The sequence below is a fragment of the Nannobrachium achirus genome, assembly GCF_963921795.1.
Source record: "Nannobrachium achirus genome assembly, chromosome: 8".
Taxonomy (NCBI): domain Eukaryota; kingdom Metazoa; phylum Chordata; class Actinopteri; order Myctophiformes; family Myctophidae; genus Nannobrachium; species Nannobrachium achirus.
In genome coordinates, this window is record NC_137817.1 from 14,570,565 (window position 1) to 14,589,474 (window position 18,910).

General features: G+C 41.3%; 1 protein-coding gene across 2 annotated transcripts; it reads left to right on the forward strand.

Annotated features, from left to right (window-relative positions):
- Positions 1-959: 959 nt before the first annotated feature.
- On the forward strand, positions 960-18,546 carry cab39 (calcium binding protein 39; the record flags this gene model as incomplete). Of its 2 annotated transcripts, none has more annotated exons than XM_080731384.1 (9): positions 960-1,115; positions 5,826-6,022; positions 7,343-7,507; positions 13,079-13,197; positions 13,929-14,097; positions 15,153-15,212; positions 16,441-16,506; positions 17,462-17,605; positions 18,358-18,546. In XM_080731384.1, exons 2-9 carry the CDS (start codon positions 5,909-5,911, stop codon positions 18,544-18,546), a joined length of 1,026 nt encoding a protein of 341 aa, XP_080587510.1. In that variant the 5' UTR covers positions 960-1,115; positions 5,826-5,908. The 2 variants fall into 2 exon arrangements, with proteins under 2 accessions (XP_080587510.1, XP_080587509.1); XM_080731383.1 differs by having other exon boundaries at positions 5,867-6,022.
- Between the last annotated feature and the right edge of the window lie 364 nt (positions 18,547-18,910).

Below are 18,910 nucleotides of genomic sequence, written 5' to 3' on the forward strand. Positions count from 1 at the left end.
ACTACACCACACCACACTACACCACACCACACCACACCACACCGCACCACATAAAAATATCTACATTTCCCATTACACAAAAGTACCCCTATCGGTAAGAAACAAATTGGCCCTTTTAACTGTGATTATAATACAATATAAATTTGTATTACAACTATCCTAATTATAATGCACTGTAATGGATTATAACTTTGATTATAATACATTATAAAGTATGAATGTATTACTATGATAATTAAAATACACTATAATAGATTATAATAGTGGTTATAACACAATAGAATCTATAACTATATCCTGGTGGTCTAAATGAAAAATCAGTGAGTTATCAGTCATTATGAAGTGTTTGGCCCTGTTTGGCCTAGCTCAGACCTACTCTAGAGTGGATACTTTTTAGTACCCTGTTTAGTACCACTTTCACACCACTCTACCCAGGTCCTTGTAGTGGAAAACCTGGCACAAGTGGGCGGTGTGGTGTGGAGTGGTGTGGAGTTGGGCCAGTGGAAATAACCTTTCAGAAGTTTGACATGTCTCTGTTATAAATCCTTCTTTTGAGTGATTATTCTAATATTTTGATATATGGATTTATTTTTATGTTCATGAGCTGTATTCCATAAAAATCCAAATTTAAACAAAAAAAATGCGCAATTAATCTAGAATAAATGTAAGTTTATAAAATGTAAGTATATTACAGAAGAAAATGAACTTTTACACAATATTCGAATTTGTAGGGATAGACCTGGAAATGGACCTTGATATGAAAAGGGTTGAAAACCACTGGTTTAGAGCGCTCTCTAGTGGATATTTGCCACCTCCGCCCAAAGCAACCAGTATTGTTGCCATAACCTTATCCAGACGACGGGGGGCGCCAGATCCCCCCTCGCTCCCAGTGACAGCCCCAGCCTGAAGCCACATTGCTAAACCTACACAGTCGCACTCAGAGAAAGAACTAGGAAACAGTGGTCACACAATCACATTACAAACGAGGGGAGGCGACGCACAAGGAAAACAAAGGAGTTTCTCGTTCAGCGCAGCGTCCAAAAATCGCCCTTTTTATTCGTGCAGATCCAGACAAGTCGGGGGAAGGAGACCAAGTGAGAACATCTCTCGAGAAGGTTTGATCTTGTGCTTATTTGATCTAAAACTGTAGCCGTGGTGGAGCTACCCAGCCATTGTACTTTAGACTGCTGCTCATCACTAGCAGACGGAGATGTTAGCCTCCTAGCCTTGGCTAGTGATGATGATGATGATGATGAGCAGACATGTTGTGGGGGGGATTGATGATGGTGCTGGTGGGGGAGACGACATATGTCATGATCGCATGCTGACCAGATCCAACTGTGCTCGACAGTTTTTTTCGGCAGCGTTTATGTGACGCTGCTCTACAGACATGTTCATGTGGGTTGTAAGTTCATGTCGCTAGCACTGAGCTACAAGGCTGGACCACAGGCCTGCTGCGATGCAAAATGTCAAGGATGTGTCAGTGACGTCACATACATTTGGCACTCTTGTCTGTTTATGCCACACACACACACACACACACACACACACACACACACACACACACACACACACACACACACACACACACACATATATATATATATATATATATATATATATATATATATATATATATATATACACATATATATTTATAGCCTATATATATAGCCTATATATATATATATATATACACACACATATACATATATATATATATATATATATATATATATATATATATATATATATATATACAAATCTGCAAGCTTGGTGGTAAAAAAAATAGACCAGGTCAACCTGGTTGTGCCAGACCCCGGTTCTGCCAACCCCCTGTCTGTCATCATCATTTATGACATCATGCCTTTTGTAGGCATGTCATCATCATGTCATCATCATATATACCCTTTATATAGAAAACCCGGACAGACCGACATTTGCTTATGTAGGCCTACCCATTTCATGGGTCTGGCAAATATAGTAAGACAATAATAAGACATGCATGGCAAGAGTCGCATCTCGCTTCGCAAACTAAGAAAACTTAGATTAGGCTACTAGTACTTGGATTTGTTATTTTAAAATCTCAAGTCTTTTTTTTTTCGTAGAGCGGGTGACAACGGATCATTTTGTTTTATTGCAAGGGTTAGAATCTGAGTCACTTCCGCCAGATGACACTTTAATGTGACATCGCTGACTCTTCCTTGGTGTGTTTATTGTTGCCACACACACACACACACACACACACACACACACACACACACACACACACACACACACAGCCAGCAGCACTGTTGTTTGGTGGACAGTGATTTTTGAAATAGAATACGGGCCACGTTAGCTGAGACAAACTGAGAGAGCAGGTGAGACAGGCTCCTAGACAAGTGTAGAGGCACTGTCACTTTGCTCTGGACTTTTACACAGTGGTAAAACATGAAAATCACTAGTGACTGGGTGAGCAAATGAAGTTAAGGATTGTTTTATTGCTGTGTGCATTAGTTACATCATCACATAGTACTTTTTAAAATGTCTTTCTAGCTTGTATATCTGTGAGAAGAGTAAAGCATCTCTAATAGCCTAATTTCACTCTTTGAGAGTGTATAAATGTAACCAGTCCATTTGTTTTACATTTGCACACTCTCTGAGTTACAAATGGATAAATTAACACTGAGGATTATGTGGGGAAGAAGAAGTCTTGCAGAGTCCCGGCTCAAAGCCACCAGATTTCACAAAAGAGTTAGTTGCGTGGTGGTGAGGTAGGCAGCTGCTGTGCTGTTTAACCTGCCATATGTGTGGAGTCACCGAGGCAGGCGTCCTATTTGCGTCATGGACACTGAAGCAGGTCAGAATGCTGCCTGCTGTCAAGAAGATAGTCTGTGTGAAAGGCGGATTTGGCCACCTGGCGAAGTGGGAAGGAGGTGTGCGCCGCAGAGATTAATCGAGAATTAGCGAGTTAGAACTTTGCCGCCGGCAGGCTGGATGCCGGGGGAGCAGAGTTCAGAGTGAGGACAAGTGGAGTTTCTATTTCAGCAAGGTCACAGGCATGACATGACACATCCTAAATGAATGATGGACTGTCACTGCCACTTTAGTACTGCATGCTTGTATTCCTGCCTGGCTTCTAGTTCAGACTTCAGAGTTCTAAATGTGGACCCTCTGCCAAGACGTAACAGGGGACGCTTTTAAGACGGCAACAAGCTTTTGGTTTAGGTCAGTGCTTCTCAAAGTGGGGTCTGGGGACCCCCACAAGTTTTGTCCTTGAGGGGGTTCAAGGGGGTCCCCGGCAAAATTAGGAACAGTTTATACACTTTCCTATTCATTTTTTTAAATACTCAGCGATAACAACCCTGGAACACATTTTTTTATGAGGGTCCGCAGCCAAATACATAATTTTGGGGGTCCTTGACATGAAAAATGTTTGAGAACCACTGCTGTAGTTAACCCATTTAGGCCTAACCTATAGAATAGGGCTAAATCAGAAATTAGCCTACAAAACAAATATGTTGCTACATACTGTACATGTACTGTAAGCCCCTCCCAAACAGCAAAATGTGTTCCCGGCCTGAAAGGACTTTAACACTGATAGAAGAAGAATTAGTTATTATACAGTTATTGTTGAAATGGACGCAATCACAACGATTATTAAACAAGAACAAGAGTATGCACTAGCAAAGTTTCTCATTGGAAATTAGCTAAAGGAGTTTAAAGACAAATATATCTTTTCAATCAGTCTAAGTCTAATGTGTTTAACATGGAGTTTGAAGTTGAATGGGCTTATAGGAGCAAACAAACATGACGTTTTCAAATATTGAATCAAGCAACATAAAAACTCACTGCCTGGGGTGCACACAAAAGGCAGAGTAGACATGAAAATGACCCCAGAAGTGAAATACCCTTGCGAAATAATAATAGAAATTCTTATTAGCAATAAATTGATAATGAAATAATTGTTTGAATCTTCTGGCACTTAAAGTCGTCTGACCATCCATCCTATCAGACAGACTCCTGTTATTTCTGAAGTAAGAACAGTCCAGGAAAGTAGTCCCTGCTGTGATGACGTTGAACTTTTGGAACAAGAGTTGACCCAGTCATCCCATTTGACCCTACCACTACAGAACTATCTGAGCTCAGAAGACAAATGTAGGGCTCCATGTCAGCGCTGGCACTCATTATCAGTGCTGGTGGTGATAAGTGTTGATAGATAGATAGCATACCTACACCAGAGACACACCTAGCCCTGCACTGAGCTTAACAAGTTAAAACCTATATATGCGTTTGCACAAATGGCGAAATCAGCCGATCTACCAGCTCACAACACATTGAGTTGTGAGCTTGTAGATCTGCAATCTTCGCCTATTATTGCTGATATAGTTCACCTATAATGACATGCCCAGAATAGGGATGCTAGGACTCGGGTTCGTTAATTTATATTCCATTGCTTGCCGGAAACGAGGTATTTTAAAGCTGACAATGTGTCTCATGTTGCAGTCCTTTCCGGCAAGCAGTACCTTTGTCCTATGGAGTATGAATATGAATTAGGCTTAAGGTTGATGGGCGGGCCAGGGAACATGTTTGTCAGATAAAGTCTCCTGTAAAGTGACCTAGTTAGGGCCACATGATGGCTGCATGAAAGGGACTAGACGGTTTATGCTGCTTCATCTATACCAGCATGGCTGCGGCCTTTATGAATTGGTTGAGTGTTGTATTAAGTTTAGGGTTTGTGTGTGGACTCATGATTCGAGGGATCTCTTGGACTGACACACATATGTTCATTGAGAAACTGTGTGTGTGAGTGAAACTATTTCCAGTGTCAGTGTTACTTAGTGTACTGTAGATTATAGGTTGGCCAGTGTTTGGGTGGGAGGGTGTGTGTGTGTGTGTGTGTGTGTGTGTGTGTGTGTATGTATGTTTTTATCATATGACATAAAGATCATTCATCATGATCAATTGATCGATCTTTATTGATCCCACATCCCACTGCTACTTCATTTGTAATGGCAGTTAAACGCAGGACCTATAGACTTCGTTTCATGTGAGTAGGGTTAGTGTTAACTGTATAAGCTAGAAGTTCAAAGTGTTTATTCATCAAGAAACGCCACATTGGCTGTTATCTACTCCTGCTATTCTTAAAATCAAGTTTCATCTGCCTCTGTCCAGACTTGTGATATCATCGTTATCTGAGCACAGTTGTGAATCGTTGGTGAGTCATAGCTTGTATTTAGTTCCCTCCTTTCTATCTCTGTGCTCAATGCATTCAGTGGAACTCGGTAAACCATACTGTAACTGCATTCTTCTAGTAATGACCGATTAGATCCATGGTGCTAACTGGTCCATAGTTAGTCAGACTCGACACTCTTGTTTTATGCCATCCGGTGTGAACTTGTGAATTTTACCTGTATTTTATCGTTATTGTACAGTGAATGTAGTCTTTACTCCGTACATGGGATGTATTTTTTAGTGCATTGAGTGTTGTGCTAGCACTATTTTACGATGAATTGGTATGAAGGGCTTCCAACGTAAACAAGGCTGTAAGAGGTCTTATTGGGATGTTCCTTTTTGGACTGGATGTTTTAACCTGCCTGTGCTGCACTACTGTGTTGTATGTACTTGTCTATGTTATTCATGTATTTGTCCAAATAAATAATTCAATCAATCAATCAATGCAAGTGTCAAAGATTAGTATAACGTACTACTGAAGTCTAGCCTCTGTTCTTGTCATAATCTCTCTCTCTCTAGTCTCTACTGCTCATTATACAGAGCGAGTAATATCTTCTAGTAAGTTTACATGCTTCCTTTAAAGTCATCCTCATCTTCTGTCCTCCCAGGGCTCTGATCCGCCCTTTCTCGTCTTGTCCTGTCTGTTTAGGTGGACAGCGTGCTGCCTGGTCGCCCCTGGTAACCATCCACCATGCCTTTCCCCTTCGGCAAGTCCCACAAGTCGCCGGCGGACATCGTCAAGAACCTGAAGGACAGCATGACGGTTTTGGAGAAGCATGACATCTCCGACAAGAAGGCAGAGAAGGTACAGTAAGTAGGAAGTCAGGGTTCAATCTCTGTCGGAGTCATACCAAAGACAATATAAATGGTAGAAAATGGGGCGCCCACTGGCCTAGCGGTCCAGGCGCATACCACATAGGCTCTCATGCCTGTCAGCGTGTTGCAGGTTCGAATCCCGATCACGACGACCTTTGCTGCGTGTCACTCCCCATCTCTCTCCCCATTTCATGTCAGTCTACTACTTTCCTATCAATAAAGGCCCCCAAAAATCTTTAAAAAAAACAAGAAATAATACCCAGCATCAAGAGTTGGATGTTGGGGGTAAGTTCCTGGGATATGCTACTGGATATAGCGTCATGTCCAGGGGTTAGTACTTGGACGTCATAGCTAGGGGCGTACTTGTACAGTATATCGAGCTGCCTCATGCTGCAGAAAGATGAGATAGACTCCTCCTGAGTCCTGACCTATGTCATGGCTCCCAAGGCAGATTTTTGGCATATTCTTTTGGCATATTTCATTATTTTGTCATATCTGTTCTCTGTTCAATGTTTGTTTACAAAGTCTAAAAGGTAAACAGAAATGTAATTTCTATGTATAGGTTTTTCAACATTACTTGCCAAAAAAGCAATTAAATTCTTAGGCGCAGTTAGTTTGAGTTATTTACTACATTTTTGCAATGAATCATCAACTACAATGTCACGATGGTGACAACCATAGACACATCATCATCTCTGATCACCTCTTCCTTGTAGGTAATGGGAGAGGCTGGTGAAGAAGTTGTGCTCAGTCATTAACGGTGTCTCTAATGTTTTGAGTCATCACTTTGAGAGAACTCTCTGAATGGTTTTGGGTAGTATTTTGTTGCTGTCGGGTGAAAAAGAATTACGGACGACCCGTTGTCTGACATGAATCTGATGTTATAATAACCCCAAATGAGTGTTCCGGAATTCTCCTTTAACTTGTTGTGTTTTTGTCCTAAATTAATGCCTTACTTGATTATACTACAGTGTCACACAAAAGCATCAAAACTGCTACTATTGAAATTTTTGAATTTGTATCCTGAAGTACCAGTATTGGACCTATAAGGTTACCACCCAACAGAGATGATTTTGATGCTATGCATTTAATTTGCGTTTTTTTCTTTTGACAGATATGTACAAATACGTTTTTCATATTATCGCCGTTAGGCAGCCAGAAACCTAAACTCTTGTTAATACTTTTCATTGTTCGCTGGTTGACAGCGACGATAGCATTTTTGTAGAGAAGATTACATTAACGTGTCTGTCTGTGTCTCTCTCTCTCTCTCTCTCTCTCTCTCTCTCCCTCCACTCCTCTGTCCGCCCAGGCCACAGAGGAGGTGTCGAAGAGCCTTGTGGCCATGAAGGAGATCCTGTACGGCACTAATGAGAAGGAGCCGCAGACGGAGGCGGTGGCCCAGCTGGCTCAAGAGCTCTACAACAGTGGCCTGCTCAGCACCCTCGTAGCAGACCTGCAGCTCATCGACTTTGAGGTGAGAACCGCAAAGTCCGCCCGGCAACACCATGACAACAGCGATCATAGACATGTACAGCAGCACCTTTCAATTCATAGATCAGTGGGTGACTTTGGGCTTGTGTTTCTGTTTTCTAAAGTTGCTTGTAAATATTAGTTGTTGTAGGTTGTGTTTCTTTGGGCTTGTTTCTAAAGCAGGGGTCTTCAACAGGGGGTCCGGGACCCCTAGGGGGTCCTCATAGTTACTACAGGGGGTCCTCCAAATCTTTGTGATAGGATCATTCTTTTAAATTAACAACTTGAACCCTCGCATCCCTATTCTGAGGAGAACTTTAGCCAAAAATAGCAGATCTACAAGCTCTCAACGCCTCGCTCATCGGCTATTTTGGTGTAGAGGTAAAAAAGAACAGACCAAGTACAGAGTGACAGGTCAAGTTAACACGAATCCAACATAGACTGATGACAGTGCTGTCAAACAAGTCTATGAATCTATCTGTGAAATTGATGAAAATCTGGATCACGCAATATGTAGAGGGGGTCCCTGCTTCATATCTCTCTCAGCTAAGGGGTCCTTGGCCTGAAAATATTGAAGACCCCTGTTCTAAAGTGTAGTTGCTTATTTGGGCTTGCTTCCTAACGTTGTTTAAAATATTGGTTCTCAAACATTTTCATGTCAAGAAAACACCCCAAGTTAATTTGTATTTATTGCGACCGAAGGTCGCATATACTCTGAAAAACCGTGTCACTTGAGTGTCCTTCCTTCCTTCCTTCCTTCCGTAACCTTGTGACCGTCCTTCCGTATCCTCTGTGATGTCAGTGTGATGTCAGCGAGTTGTGACATCACCTCCTGTACAGGGCGGCTACACGAAATGTGGATAACACTATATATGGAGATAGTCCAGTCCATCATGTCATATGAGACTACCGTCATAGAAAGTAGCCATTCTTAGGCCGGAGTCAATGGCTGTCTAAACATGGAGATGTGGATAACACTATATATGGAGATAGTCTAGTCCAATATGTCATATGGGACTACCGTCATAGACAGTAGCCATTGTTAATCCGGAGTCAATGGCTGACTGTCTGTACAGGAAGTGATGTCACATGACATACTTTTTATGCCCATATATGAGTCCTAACATGGAGATGTGGATAACACTATATATGGAGATAGTCTAGTCCAATATGTCATATGGAACTACCGTCATAGACAGTAGCCATTGTTAGGTCGGAGTCAATGGCTGTCTGTCTGACTGTCTGTACAGGAAGTGATGTCACATGACATACTTTTTATGCCCATATATGAGTCCTTCTGTACCACATCTCCAGGTTTAGGCAAACTCCACACAGAAAGGCCCTATCGCCAACCCAACCTAGGGTGTGAGTGATAGGGCCTTTCTGTGTGGAGTTTGCATGTTCTCCCCGTGTCTCCTAGGGTTGATACCCTCACAAAAACATGAACAAACTCCCCCCAGAATGACAACAACTAGAATCGTCAGAGAAACGCTGTGGTTGGCCAGATGGTCAAGAATTGGCGCGACCTCGCCCTTTAGGGCGAGGAGTTGTGACATCACTTCCTGTACAGGGCGGCTACACGAAATGTGGATAACACTATATATGGAGATAGTCCAGTCCATCATGTCATATGGGACTACCGCCATAGAAAGTAGCCATTGTTAGGCCGGAGTCATTGGCTGTCTAAACATGGAGATGTGGATAACACTATATATGGAGATAGTCTTGTCCAATATGTCATATGGGACTACCGTCATAGACAGTAGCCATTGTTAATCCGGAGTCAATGGCTGACTGTCTGTACAGGAAGTGATGTCACATTACATACTTTTTTGCCCATATATGAGTCCTAACATGGAGATGTGGATAACACTATATATGGAGATAGTCTAGTCCAATATGTCATATGGAACTACCGTCATAGACACAGCCATTGACTCCGGCCTAACAATGGCTACTGTCTATGACGGTAGTCCCATTATGACATGATGGACTGGTGTTCTCCACATTTCCATGTTTAGGCCCCATCGCTCACATCCTAGGTGGGGTTGGCGATAGGGCCTTTCTGTGTGGAGTTTGCATGTTCTCCCCGTGTCTCCTAGGGTTGATACCCTCACAAAAACATGAACAAACTCCCCCCAGAATGATAACAACTAGAATCGTCAGAGAAACACTGTGGTTGGCCAGATAGTCAAGAATTGGCGCGACCTCGCCCTTTAGGGCGAGGTCGCATGTCACCCTGAGGTGTCTTACTAGTTATGTAACCTCAGACCCTCCCATCTTCTTTTTAATTTCAATCGACCCACATAACTGCATAAATGTAACCAAATGGACCCCTATGTGTCCATTTTGGTTCCATTTTGTCAGAACTGCAAGGTTCCATTTGGTTCCTAACTATCAATGATTCCAAAATAAACGTAATAATAATGTTTGAAAACTTTTGAAACTTTTCAAATAGGGACGCAACTGCATAATTGCCCATACCGATGCCATCAAACAAGTCAAATAACGGCTGATATAATGTATCGGCCGGGCCAATCTATGGTTCTGTCTCTTGAATAAACCTCAAGATGCGTATATGCATGATGCATGCTTGCCTACTGTATGTGGATTTGGCAAACAATTGGAGAGGTGAGACCGCGTGTGACGCAACATAAGTCTATCTGACGTACATGTAGACCGGAGGGTGGACTCCTGCGTTATGCGCAAGCCCAGTTGAGACACATTTCTTTGGAAATGAAGCGTGCAGGTGGACAGATGCTGGATTGTACGTGACTGAGTGGCTCACATTTATTTCTATACGTGGGCATGCACATGTCTCGCCCTGCAATATGTCAGAACCAAGCTGTGTGTGTGTGCTAGCTGCTGCTGTTGTGGGCTCCCGTGAGTCACTCCATCACACGATGAGTCACTGTGTCGTGCTATCTGTCTCTTTTACTCCGTCATCCTCCTCTGCATTGAAACGGGAAAGGATGCAAATTAATTATCGCATAGGAGCACGGCCAGAGGCTCAAAACCTGCTGCTGCGCACATATCGTGCAATTAGTACGGGAAAGTACATTGACCAGATTGATATTGTCACTGCACAGGTGTTGCAATCGTCGCCTCGTCTCTCATAGTAGATACGTGACGTCTGTCTCGTTATCTGGAGAAGACATCTGCCTTCCTTCCCATTACTGATGCAACGCTGAGTTTGAAAACAGATTTAGCAGCAGAAGAAATAGATATTGAATATCGTCGTGGTCAGGTGGAAACCTCGTATCTCCCAAGTTTCAAATTTGTATGTACTTTCGCAAAGCAAAGCCCTGCTTCATCGTACAAGGCCGTCACACAAACGTAGTGAAAACAGACGATCTACAAGCACACAACGCCTCGCAGTGCGAGGCGTTGTGTACTTGTAGATCGGCTGTTTTCACTAGTTTAAATCATTTTTAAAATGAAAAATGCAAAACGAACGGTTTTGGACATACAAGGTTTTCACCTGACGACGACGATATGCAAGTCTTTCGCCAGTGGTGCTTATTGACATATTCCAATGCAAATGATCCCTTTTGATAATGCAGTTTCCAGCCAACAACTCAAAATTAGATGTAATGTGTCAACCTCCGCCTTCAATGCCTTGTCTGTCCGTTTCCATCCCATAAAAAGGTAGACAGCCAGAGCTCATGCCGCAGCATGCATAACACCCAAAACCGAGACACATTTATGTAATTTAGCTATGAAACAGCCTGAAATGCCTGGTGAAGGCAAAGTGAAACTCACAAATCATATGAAAGTTTGGTTGTTATTGAAAGTCCATCCATGCATGAAGAATTTGCTTTTTGGTTGAAATGCCTGCCTTAGTTAACACCAACATAGTCATTTTCATTCCTTGTTCATTGTGAAACACTTCAGTTGTTATTGGTATTATTAGTATTTATATTTGGCCAAATGGGACCACCACTCTAGTCAACATTGTGTGAGCTTTGTTCACAAACCGTACACATAGCAACTTAACCCATTTAGACCAACAGAAATAAATTATTGATAAAACAACGATTAAAAAAATGATATTGGCCAGCCTAGATTTGTTCACATATAGATTTTTTAAAATATTTGAATATTCGATTATTCTAACCAATCCCTAATTACAATTAATTGTAGGATTTCACTTGATTATTAGAACAAAATCTAGTTTTTGCTTGATAATTGGTCATTTTAGGTTGTTTTTTTAATGTCCGCGGAATATTAACTATTAAGCCGCGGAATCAAGAATTGTTCTCTGCGGAATCAAGACCTTTTCTGTGCAGATTCCTGGGGGGACTAACTTAAAGGACAACTTTGGGTTTTTACAACAAGGGTTCATATTTTAGATTGTAATTAGAGAAAAGAAAAAGTGAGTGTTAAAATGTTATCATTTGCTTCGTTCTATTGTTTTATCGCGTTTACCGTGCTAAAATGTTGGGCATGCGTACGCATGGGGGCATGCGTACAAGTGGCTAAATATGTCTTTTTAGACACAATAAGCCAGCAGTTTCTTTATTGCTATTTACAGTAACACTTCTAGCCCCCATAAGTCACATCCAACCATGAAAGGTTGCGTTATATCTTGGGAATGGGCTTATTCTGTGCACAATTACATATTTAGCCACTTGTACGCATGCCCCAAACCACTGAAATAAGAATCTCTAAAACAATAGAAAGAAGTAAATTTTAACACTCATCTTTTATATTCTTTAATTACAGTCTAAAATATGAACCCTTGTTGTAAAAAACTAAAGTCGTCCTTTAAGAGCTATTTTATACTTTATGACACATTGTGAGCTTGTACATACAGTAGGCAATCTTCTCAACTTTTCAAAATGGCTTTTGTATAATCCATGAACTTGATTCGACTATCGCACCCCTAGAATTTATGTACAGAGACAATGGTTATTGTATTGGATAAAACATTGACAGCTGTTTGTGACCATCCATCCATCCATCTTCAACCGCTTATCCGGAATCGGGTCGCGGGAGTAACAGTTCCAACTGGGAACTGTTAGTTTCCTATCCTGAGCAACTTCCTCCACTCCTTCCGGGAGTATACAGAGGCGTTCCCAGGCCAGTGTGGAGATATAATCCCTCCATCTGGTCTTTAGTCTGCCACGGGGTCTCCTCCCAGTGGGACGTGCATCGAGGACCTTCCTAGGAAGGCGCTCGGGAGGCATCCGTACTAGATGCCCGAACCACCTATTAGACTCCTTTCCAAGTGAAGGAGCAGCGGTTCTAAGTCTCTCTCAGGTGATTGAACTTCTCCCCCTATCTCTAAGGGAGATGCCAGCCACCCTTCTGAGAAAACTCATTTCGGCTGCTTGTACCCGAGACCTTATACTTTCGGTCATGACCCACACTTCATGACCATAGGTGAGAGTTGGAAGATTGCTCGAGGACAGAGAGCTTTGTCTTGCAGCTCAACAGTGCGATTTAGCGACTGTCTGGTATCATAATCTTTGCAGAAAACATTTGACATGTTTCGGTGTGGGCGTGGTTCCCATTTATGCTGGATAACTGAGGTTGGCTTGTGTTGTGTGTTGTGTCTGTGTGTGGCCAACAGGGGAAGAAGGATGTGGCTCAGATCTTTAACAACATCCTGAGGCGTCAGATTGGCACCCGGACACCCACAGTGGAGTACCTCTGCACCCAACAGAACATCCTCTTTATGCTGCTGAAGGGGTGAGGAGGAGCATGCACACACTTATACACACACTAGTGTTGTCACGATACTGAAGTTTTAACTTCGATACGATATCTTGAATACAATATCATGTGTCTTCTGCAGTCCGGTCTGGCCCCACCAAAAAGTGGAAGAGACAATTAGACCCTTTAGCTGTCTCTCTGGCATCAGCTAATGGGGTTCCATTCAATAAACAATAAACCCCATTGGAAATAAGCAGGATAAAGGAGAATTCCAGCCTAAATGGCTTCCTTACCTTTTTTTGTTGTTAATTTGTCTCACAAAAAACAGGTCCAGGTGTTGTTTGATCAAAATAGGCAATATTGTCCATTTTGGATGACCCACGACCACAGCCCACAACGGGAGCTGTGGGGCTTATGCATATAAGCTTATTCCATTGCTCCAAAATCACTTCCTTCTATACTTGTCTGCTGTTTATAAAAACACTGTTGAGCTAACATGCAGAAGTGACCGCAGGGTTACGTCATTGTTGAGATTCTGCCGTTAAACATTCAGTCACTTTTTTTCTTACCAACAAGGTAAGAAAGCCATTTAGACCGGAATTCTCCTTTAATCGATAATTCGATTAATCAAACAATCTATAGTAATCACTAAGAAAATACTGTAATTGATAGTTGTTGCAGATCTAAGTTTTTGGTTGATGTACGTTTATTGCTGAGTGAAAGAGAACCTGAATGCTAACTAGAGCCTGTGTTGTTGCTGTGTCCAGGTACGAGTCTCCAGAGATCGCCCTAAACTGCGGCATCATGTTGAGAGAGTGCATCAGACATGAGCCTCTGGCCAAGATCACCCTGTGTTCAGAGCAGTTCTACGACTTCTTCAGATATGTGGAGATGTCTACATTCGACATTGCCTCGGATGCATTTGCCACTTTTAAAGTGAGTACTGCTTTGCTAAGGCAGCTGCTTGACCTGAAGAAATGTACATATTAATCAGGCCTGTATGAGTTTTGGTTTTAATGAATGCTCTGAACATCTGCCACGGTTAGGCCTCATCTTCCTAGATTTTATAAAGGTGTACTTATGGAGTCACGAGTCACCAACTCAATCTCTATAAAACACTGATGCACAGACCTTCTGGGCTGTATATTATTATATATTATTAGTATTCCAGATTGGCCTCCTTTTTAGGCTTTTAATATAGCGTTGCTGTCGGGCAGAAACCTCTTATCTCAGTTCATATTTAAACCCTTTGTGTTAAATGAATGAATGCCCTATCGTTCTATTCTTTATCATTCTACTGCATCACAAACATAGCAGCTATACACATGTTTTGCTTGTAGATGCTACTTTTGCTATTTTTTTTTATTTGAATCCTGAAAAGTAACTGTTCTGAACATGCGAGGTTTACACCCTTTAATCTCAGTATCGTTTTTTGTTGTCCTAATCTAATTTAGAGTTAGACAACATTTTCAGGCATATGATCGCTTAAGGCTGATGTGAGCACCCAGTGCCAGACAGTGAAAACCACCATTGCTTTTACGTCTTATTATAAGGTTGGCCAGTTAATAAAGCATAGAATAAGTAAACAATGGGTCTATAAGTGAATATGAATAATATAGGTAAGATTACTTTTGACTATTAGAGGAGAATGTTTTTTAATGCAAATCGAACAATATTAGTTTTAGTTAGTAGTATAATAGTTATATTGTATCAATTGGGTTGAAAACTTCAGTAGCCCTATCTGATCATCTGGTAGATCAAAAAGGTGTCCCCGAATTCCTGTTGACCGTATCATCCTGAAAGTTCCTTGGCTGTTAGAGCCAGTAATGGTTAGGTTGGTTGTCATCTGTGACACTGGACATAGCATGATGAGTCTAGCATTTTTGTTTTATAATGCAATTTTAGGTCATGGCCGACTTGGAAGGAAGAACACGTTTGAACCACCTGAAGTCTGTTTTTGTTACTCACTGCCATGTGTTTTGTATTTCCAGGACTTGCTCACAAGACACAAGCTACTGAGCGCTGAGTACCTGGAGCAGAATTATGATAAGGTAAGACCAAGCTGACCTGAAACCTGATGAGGCTGTATTATGTTTAATCACTTAAAGCCCTATTTCATACTTTGGTGTATGACAGAAATCGACGATCTAAAAGCTCACAACGAACAAAATATCAGACAATATCTAGTCCCATATGATATACAGTAATATCAATACATTGCCCAGCCATAAAGGTAAACTTGAAGTCATTGATGACATATTCATGAACTTATGATGTGTTTCACCAATCCTCACCTTTAAAACAATGGCCTACGTATTTTCTTTCTGTCCAGAAAACAGAACAAAACTGATCCAAAACAAAATATATGATATTTCTTAATCATTTCACCCAAAAAAACAATATATGACTATTGACTTAAAAATAACACTTGTCTGTCAGTTATGTAACATACGAGTATTAAATTACTTAGGCAATTATAAACCTGGCCAAAGTATTTGAGTAACTTAGCTTACTCCAGACTTAGGCAATGTTTTGGCCTTAGTCACAAGACTAATGTGACTTAGGCCGAAGAAATTGCCCAAGTCACATGTTATGACACTAAGATAGGCTATTATACTAAAAGGTGCGGGAACAGCACTGTCCTTTTCTTTTACCAGTGTCATGAAGAGCTGATCTAGGCAAAAATATAAATTTCCTCCGAAAATGACTTGGGACATTATTTTAAGGTGACTCAATGCTATGCAAATGAGAAGAATATTGTGACTGCGGCTGAATGCTTACAACATCAAACCAGGCATTTGAGACGTCATGTGTGGTCTCTGAGCACAATGTCACTGTGACTGTGCGGGTAGAGAGCACTTATTATCTTGTCATTGTGTTTAGAAACAAGACACATTATACTGGATGACACATTTTAGGCTTTGCTCAGACTGCAGGCATTTGTTTCTCAAATACTGACTGTCCATGCTGTAATTTGCAAGTGATCAGATTCAGATTTGTGTATTCAGACATTGATAGGTCAACAGAAATGCAGATACGTCTACGGTAATGCTTAACAAGTTATATTAACGGACGAAAATAGCCAATCTACGATTTTCGGCGAGCGACACTGTGGTACAATTAAGTATGACTCTGGCTTCCAGACTGGAACACATCTTTAGAAATGTGAATTGAATTGTATTTCAAACCCCCTAAGAATGAGTTACATAGCCTAAAAGACTATATTTTCTGCCCGCTCTCACTCTCTCTATGTTTGTCTCTCTATCCCTGTCTCGCCAGTTCTTTAGTGAATATGAGAAGTTACTCCACTCAGAGAACTACGTGACTAAAAGGCAATCCCTCAAGGTAAGGGTTAGGGGTCGTGCCATAGTAAACAGGTCACAACTTGAGGTACACATCTTTTCTAGAGTTATTTTTAGACAAGGGATGGTCTCTTGCAGTATTGGGTTTCTGAAAGTAGTACCATCTCATTGTTGATGATGAAGCAGCGCCATCTTGTGGACAGAGCAGATTGCGTAAGGTATAATTTGTCAGTCAGTGCCCTCTGAAATATTTGAACCTGGCTTGAAATTAATCTGTAATTCTGTGTCATCCGGGGCAACGCTCCACACGTCGCAGACTCTTCTCTCTCCTGGCTCCCAAACTGTGGAACCATCTCCCCATTGTAGTTCAAACTGCATATTCACTCCCAATATTCTGCCATAATCTGAAGACTCGCCTCTTGAGAACTACTGATTTAGACCAAAATGTAGGTTTATATGCATTGACTCTCTTTATTAACAATTCAACAGGATTTTTTTAAAGGCTCCCTCATTGTATCACGATATATACGATATCTCTGAAAAGGCATATCGTGGAGACATGGTATCGTCTCAACGATATTTATCACCATATGGCCCACCCCTAATGCTAGGTTAATTGTTTACCCGGTAAATTTTCTATAGTTTCAATGTACAGATACTTCTTTTTATAGTATATTGTTTAGACTGAAGATAGGTTCTTGTTTTACTTACACTGGCACTACATTGTCCCTCTGCATTTGATGTATGTGTTTACCTTAGTGTAAGTCGCTCTGAATAAAGAGCGTCTGCCAAAATGCCTAAATTGTATGTATTTGGTTCCATTTGTACATTGTCAGAGTTAAATGAACACTGTGGAATTGGAGAGTCCTCAGTTAGATTGGAGTCCTGGGAATAAAGAATGATATCAAATGGGGGCCCTTTGGTGAACATAACAATGTTTTGAGATGCAAACAGCTGTCTTATTTGAACTAATGTTTTCTCACTCTGAATCACTGCAGTTACTGGGAGAGCTGCTTCTGGATCGGCACAATTTCACCATCATGACGAAATACATCAGCAAGCCAGAGAACCTGAAGCTAATGATGAACCTACTACGGGACAAAAGCCGCAACATTCAGTTTGAGGCTTTCCATGTTTTTAAGGTAAAACAATACACTGGAGAATTATTATAATTGCATAATAATAATCATAAAAATAGTATTAACTAATTAGAAGTTTATCCTAGATAATTGTGCATTTTACAAATAGTTATTGGTAATGTACATAAAATCATCTTATGTATATAATTATTAACCCATTTAGAACGGGTTTTAACTATTGAAAAATAGCAGATATACAAGCTCACAGCGCGGCACCGAGTGCCGCGCTGCGAGCTTGTAGATCTGCTATTTTTGAAAAATCGTGAAAATTCGAATTTTGACCTGATTCTATAAGTTTCTTTTGAATCCTAAGATTTTTTAAAAAAAACCTGTTTTTCTATGTCAGCAATCTGGCCAGCCATCGTCAAAGAAAAGGTCCTTTTCACTTAACTGGAGCTCAGTTAGTCTGTTCTTGAGAGACTACCATGTCAGTGGTTCTCAAACCTTTTCATGTGAAGGACCCCCAAAAATGATATCTATTTGGCCACGGACCCCCATCTCAAAATATTTAGTTCCAGGGACCACCCAGAAGCAAAATTTGAGTTACAAACGTTCACTTTGAAAATACATTATATTCAAAGATTTGCACACATTTTCACGACTTTTTCAAAAATAGCAGATCTACAAGCTCGCACGAGTGCCGCACTGCGAGCTTGTAGATCTGCTATTTTTCACTGGTTAAAGCATTCAATAATTCTAGGCCTAAATGGGTTAAAGGAGCACTTCACCAACGTTCAACCTCTTACTTCTCCAAGGTGTTCGTGGCCAACCCCAACAAGACCCAGCCCATCCTGGACATCCTGCTGAAGAACCAGACCAAACTCATCGAGTTCCTCAGCAAGTTCCAGAACGACAGGACCGAGGACGAACAGTTCAACGACGAAAAGACCTACCTGGTGAAACAGATCAGGGACCTGAAGAGACCTGCCCCCCAGGAGGCCTGAGGGTCCCGGGGGACAGGGGGGAGGGGTGGGGCAGGGGGGACAGGGGGGACAAGGGACAGGAGGAGGAGCCACCAGGACCATTTCAATCTGGATTCCGGTCCAGATCTGAGTCTTGCTTAATGGACGACCCCCCCCAGCAGCTGCTGTTTCTGGTTTCTGAGGAAACAAAAATGGATAACCTACAACAACAACAAAAAAAAACACAAAAAAAAACTTAACATGCCCGTATCTACTCATCAGGAAGATGCCAACTCCTCTGCGGACATTTTGATTATTTCTTTTGTTGTCTTTCTTTTTCTTTTCTTTTTTTTCTTTTTTCAGTTTTTTCCTTCAAAACGAAATAAGAGAAAATAATAGATGCTGC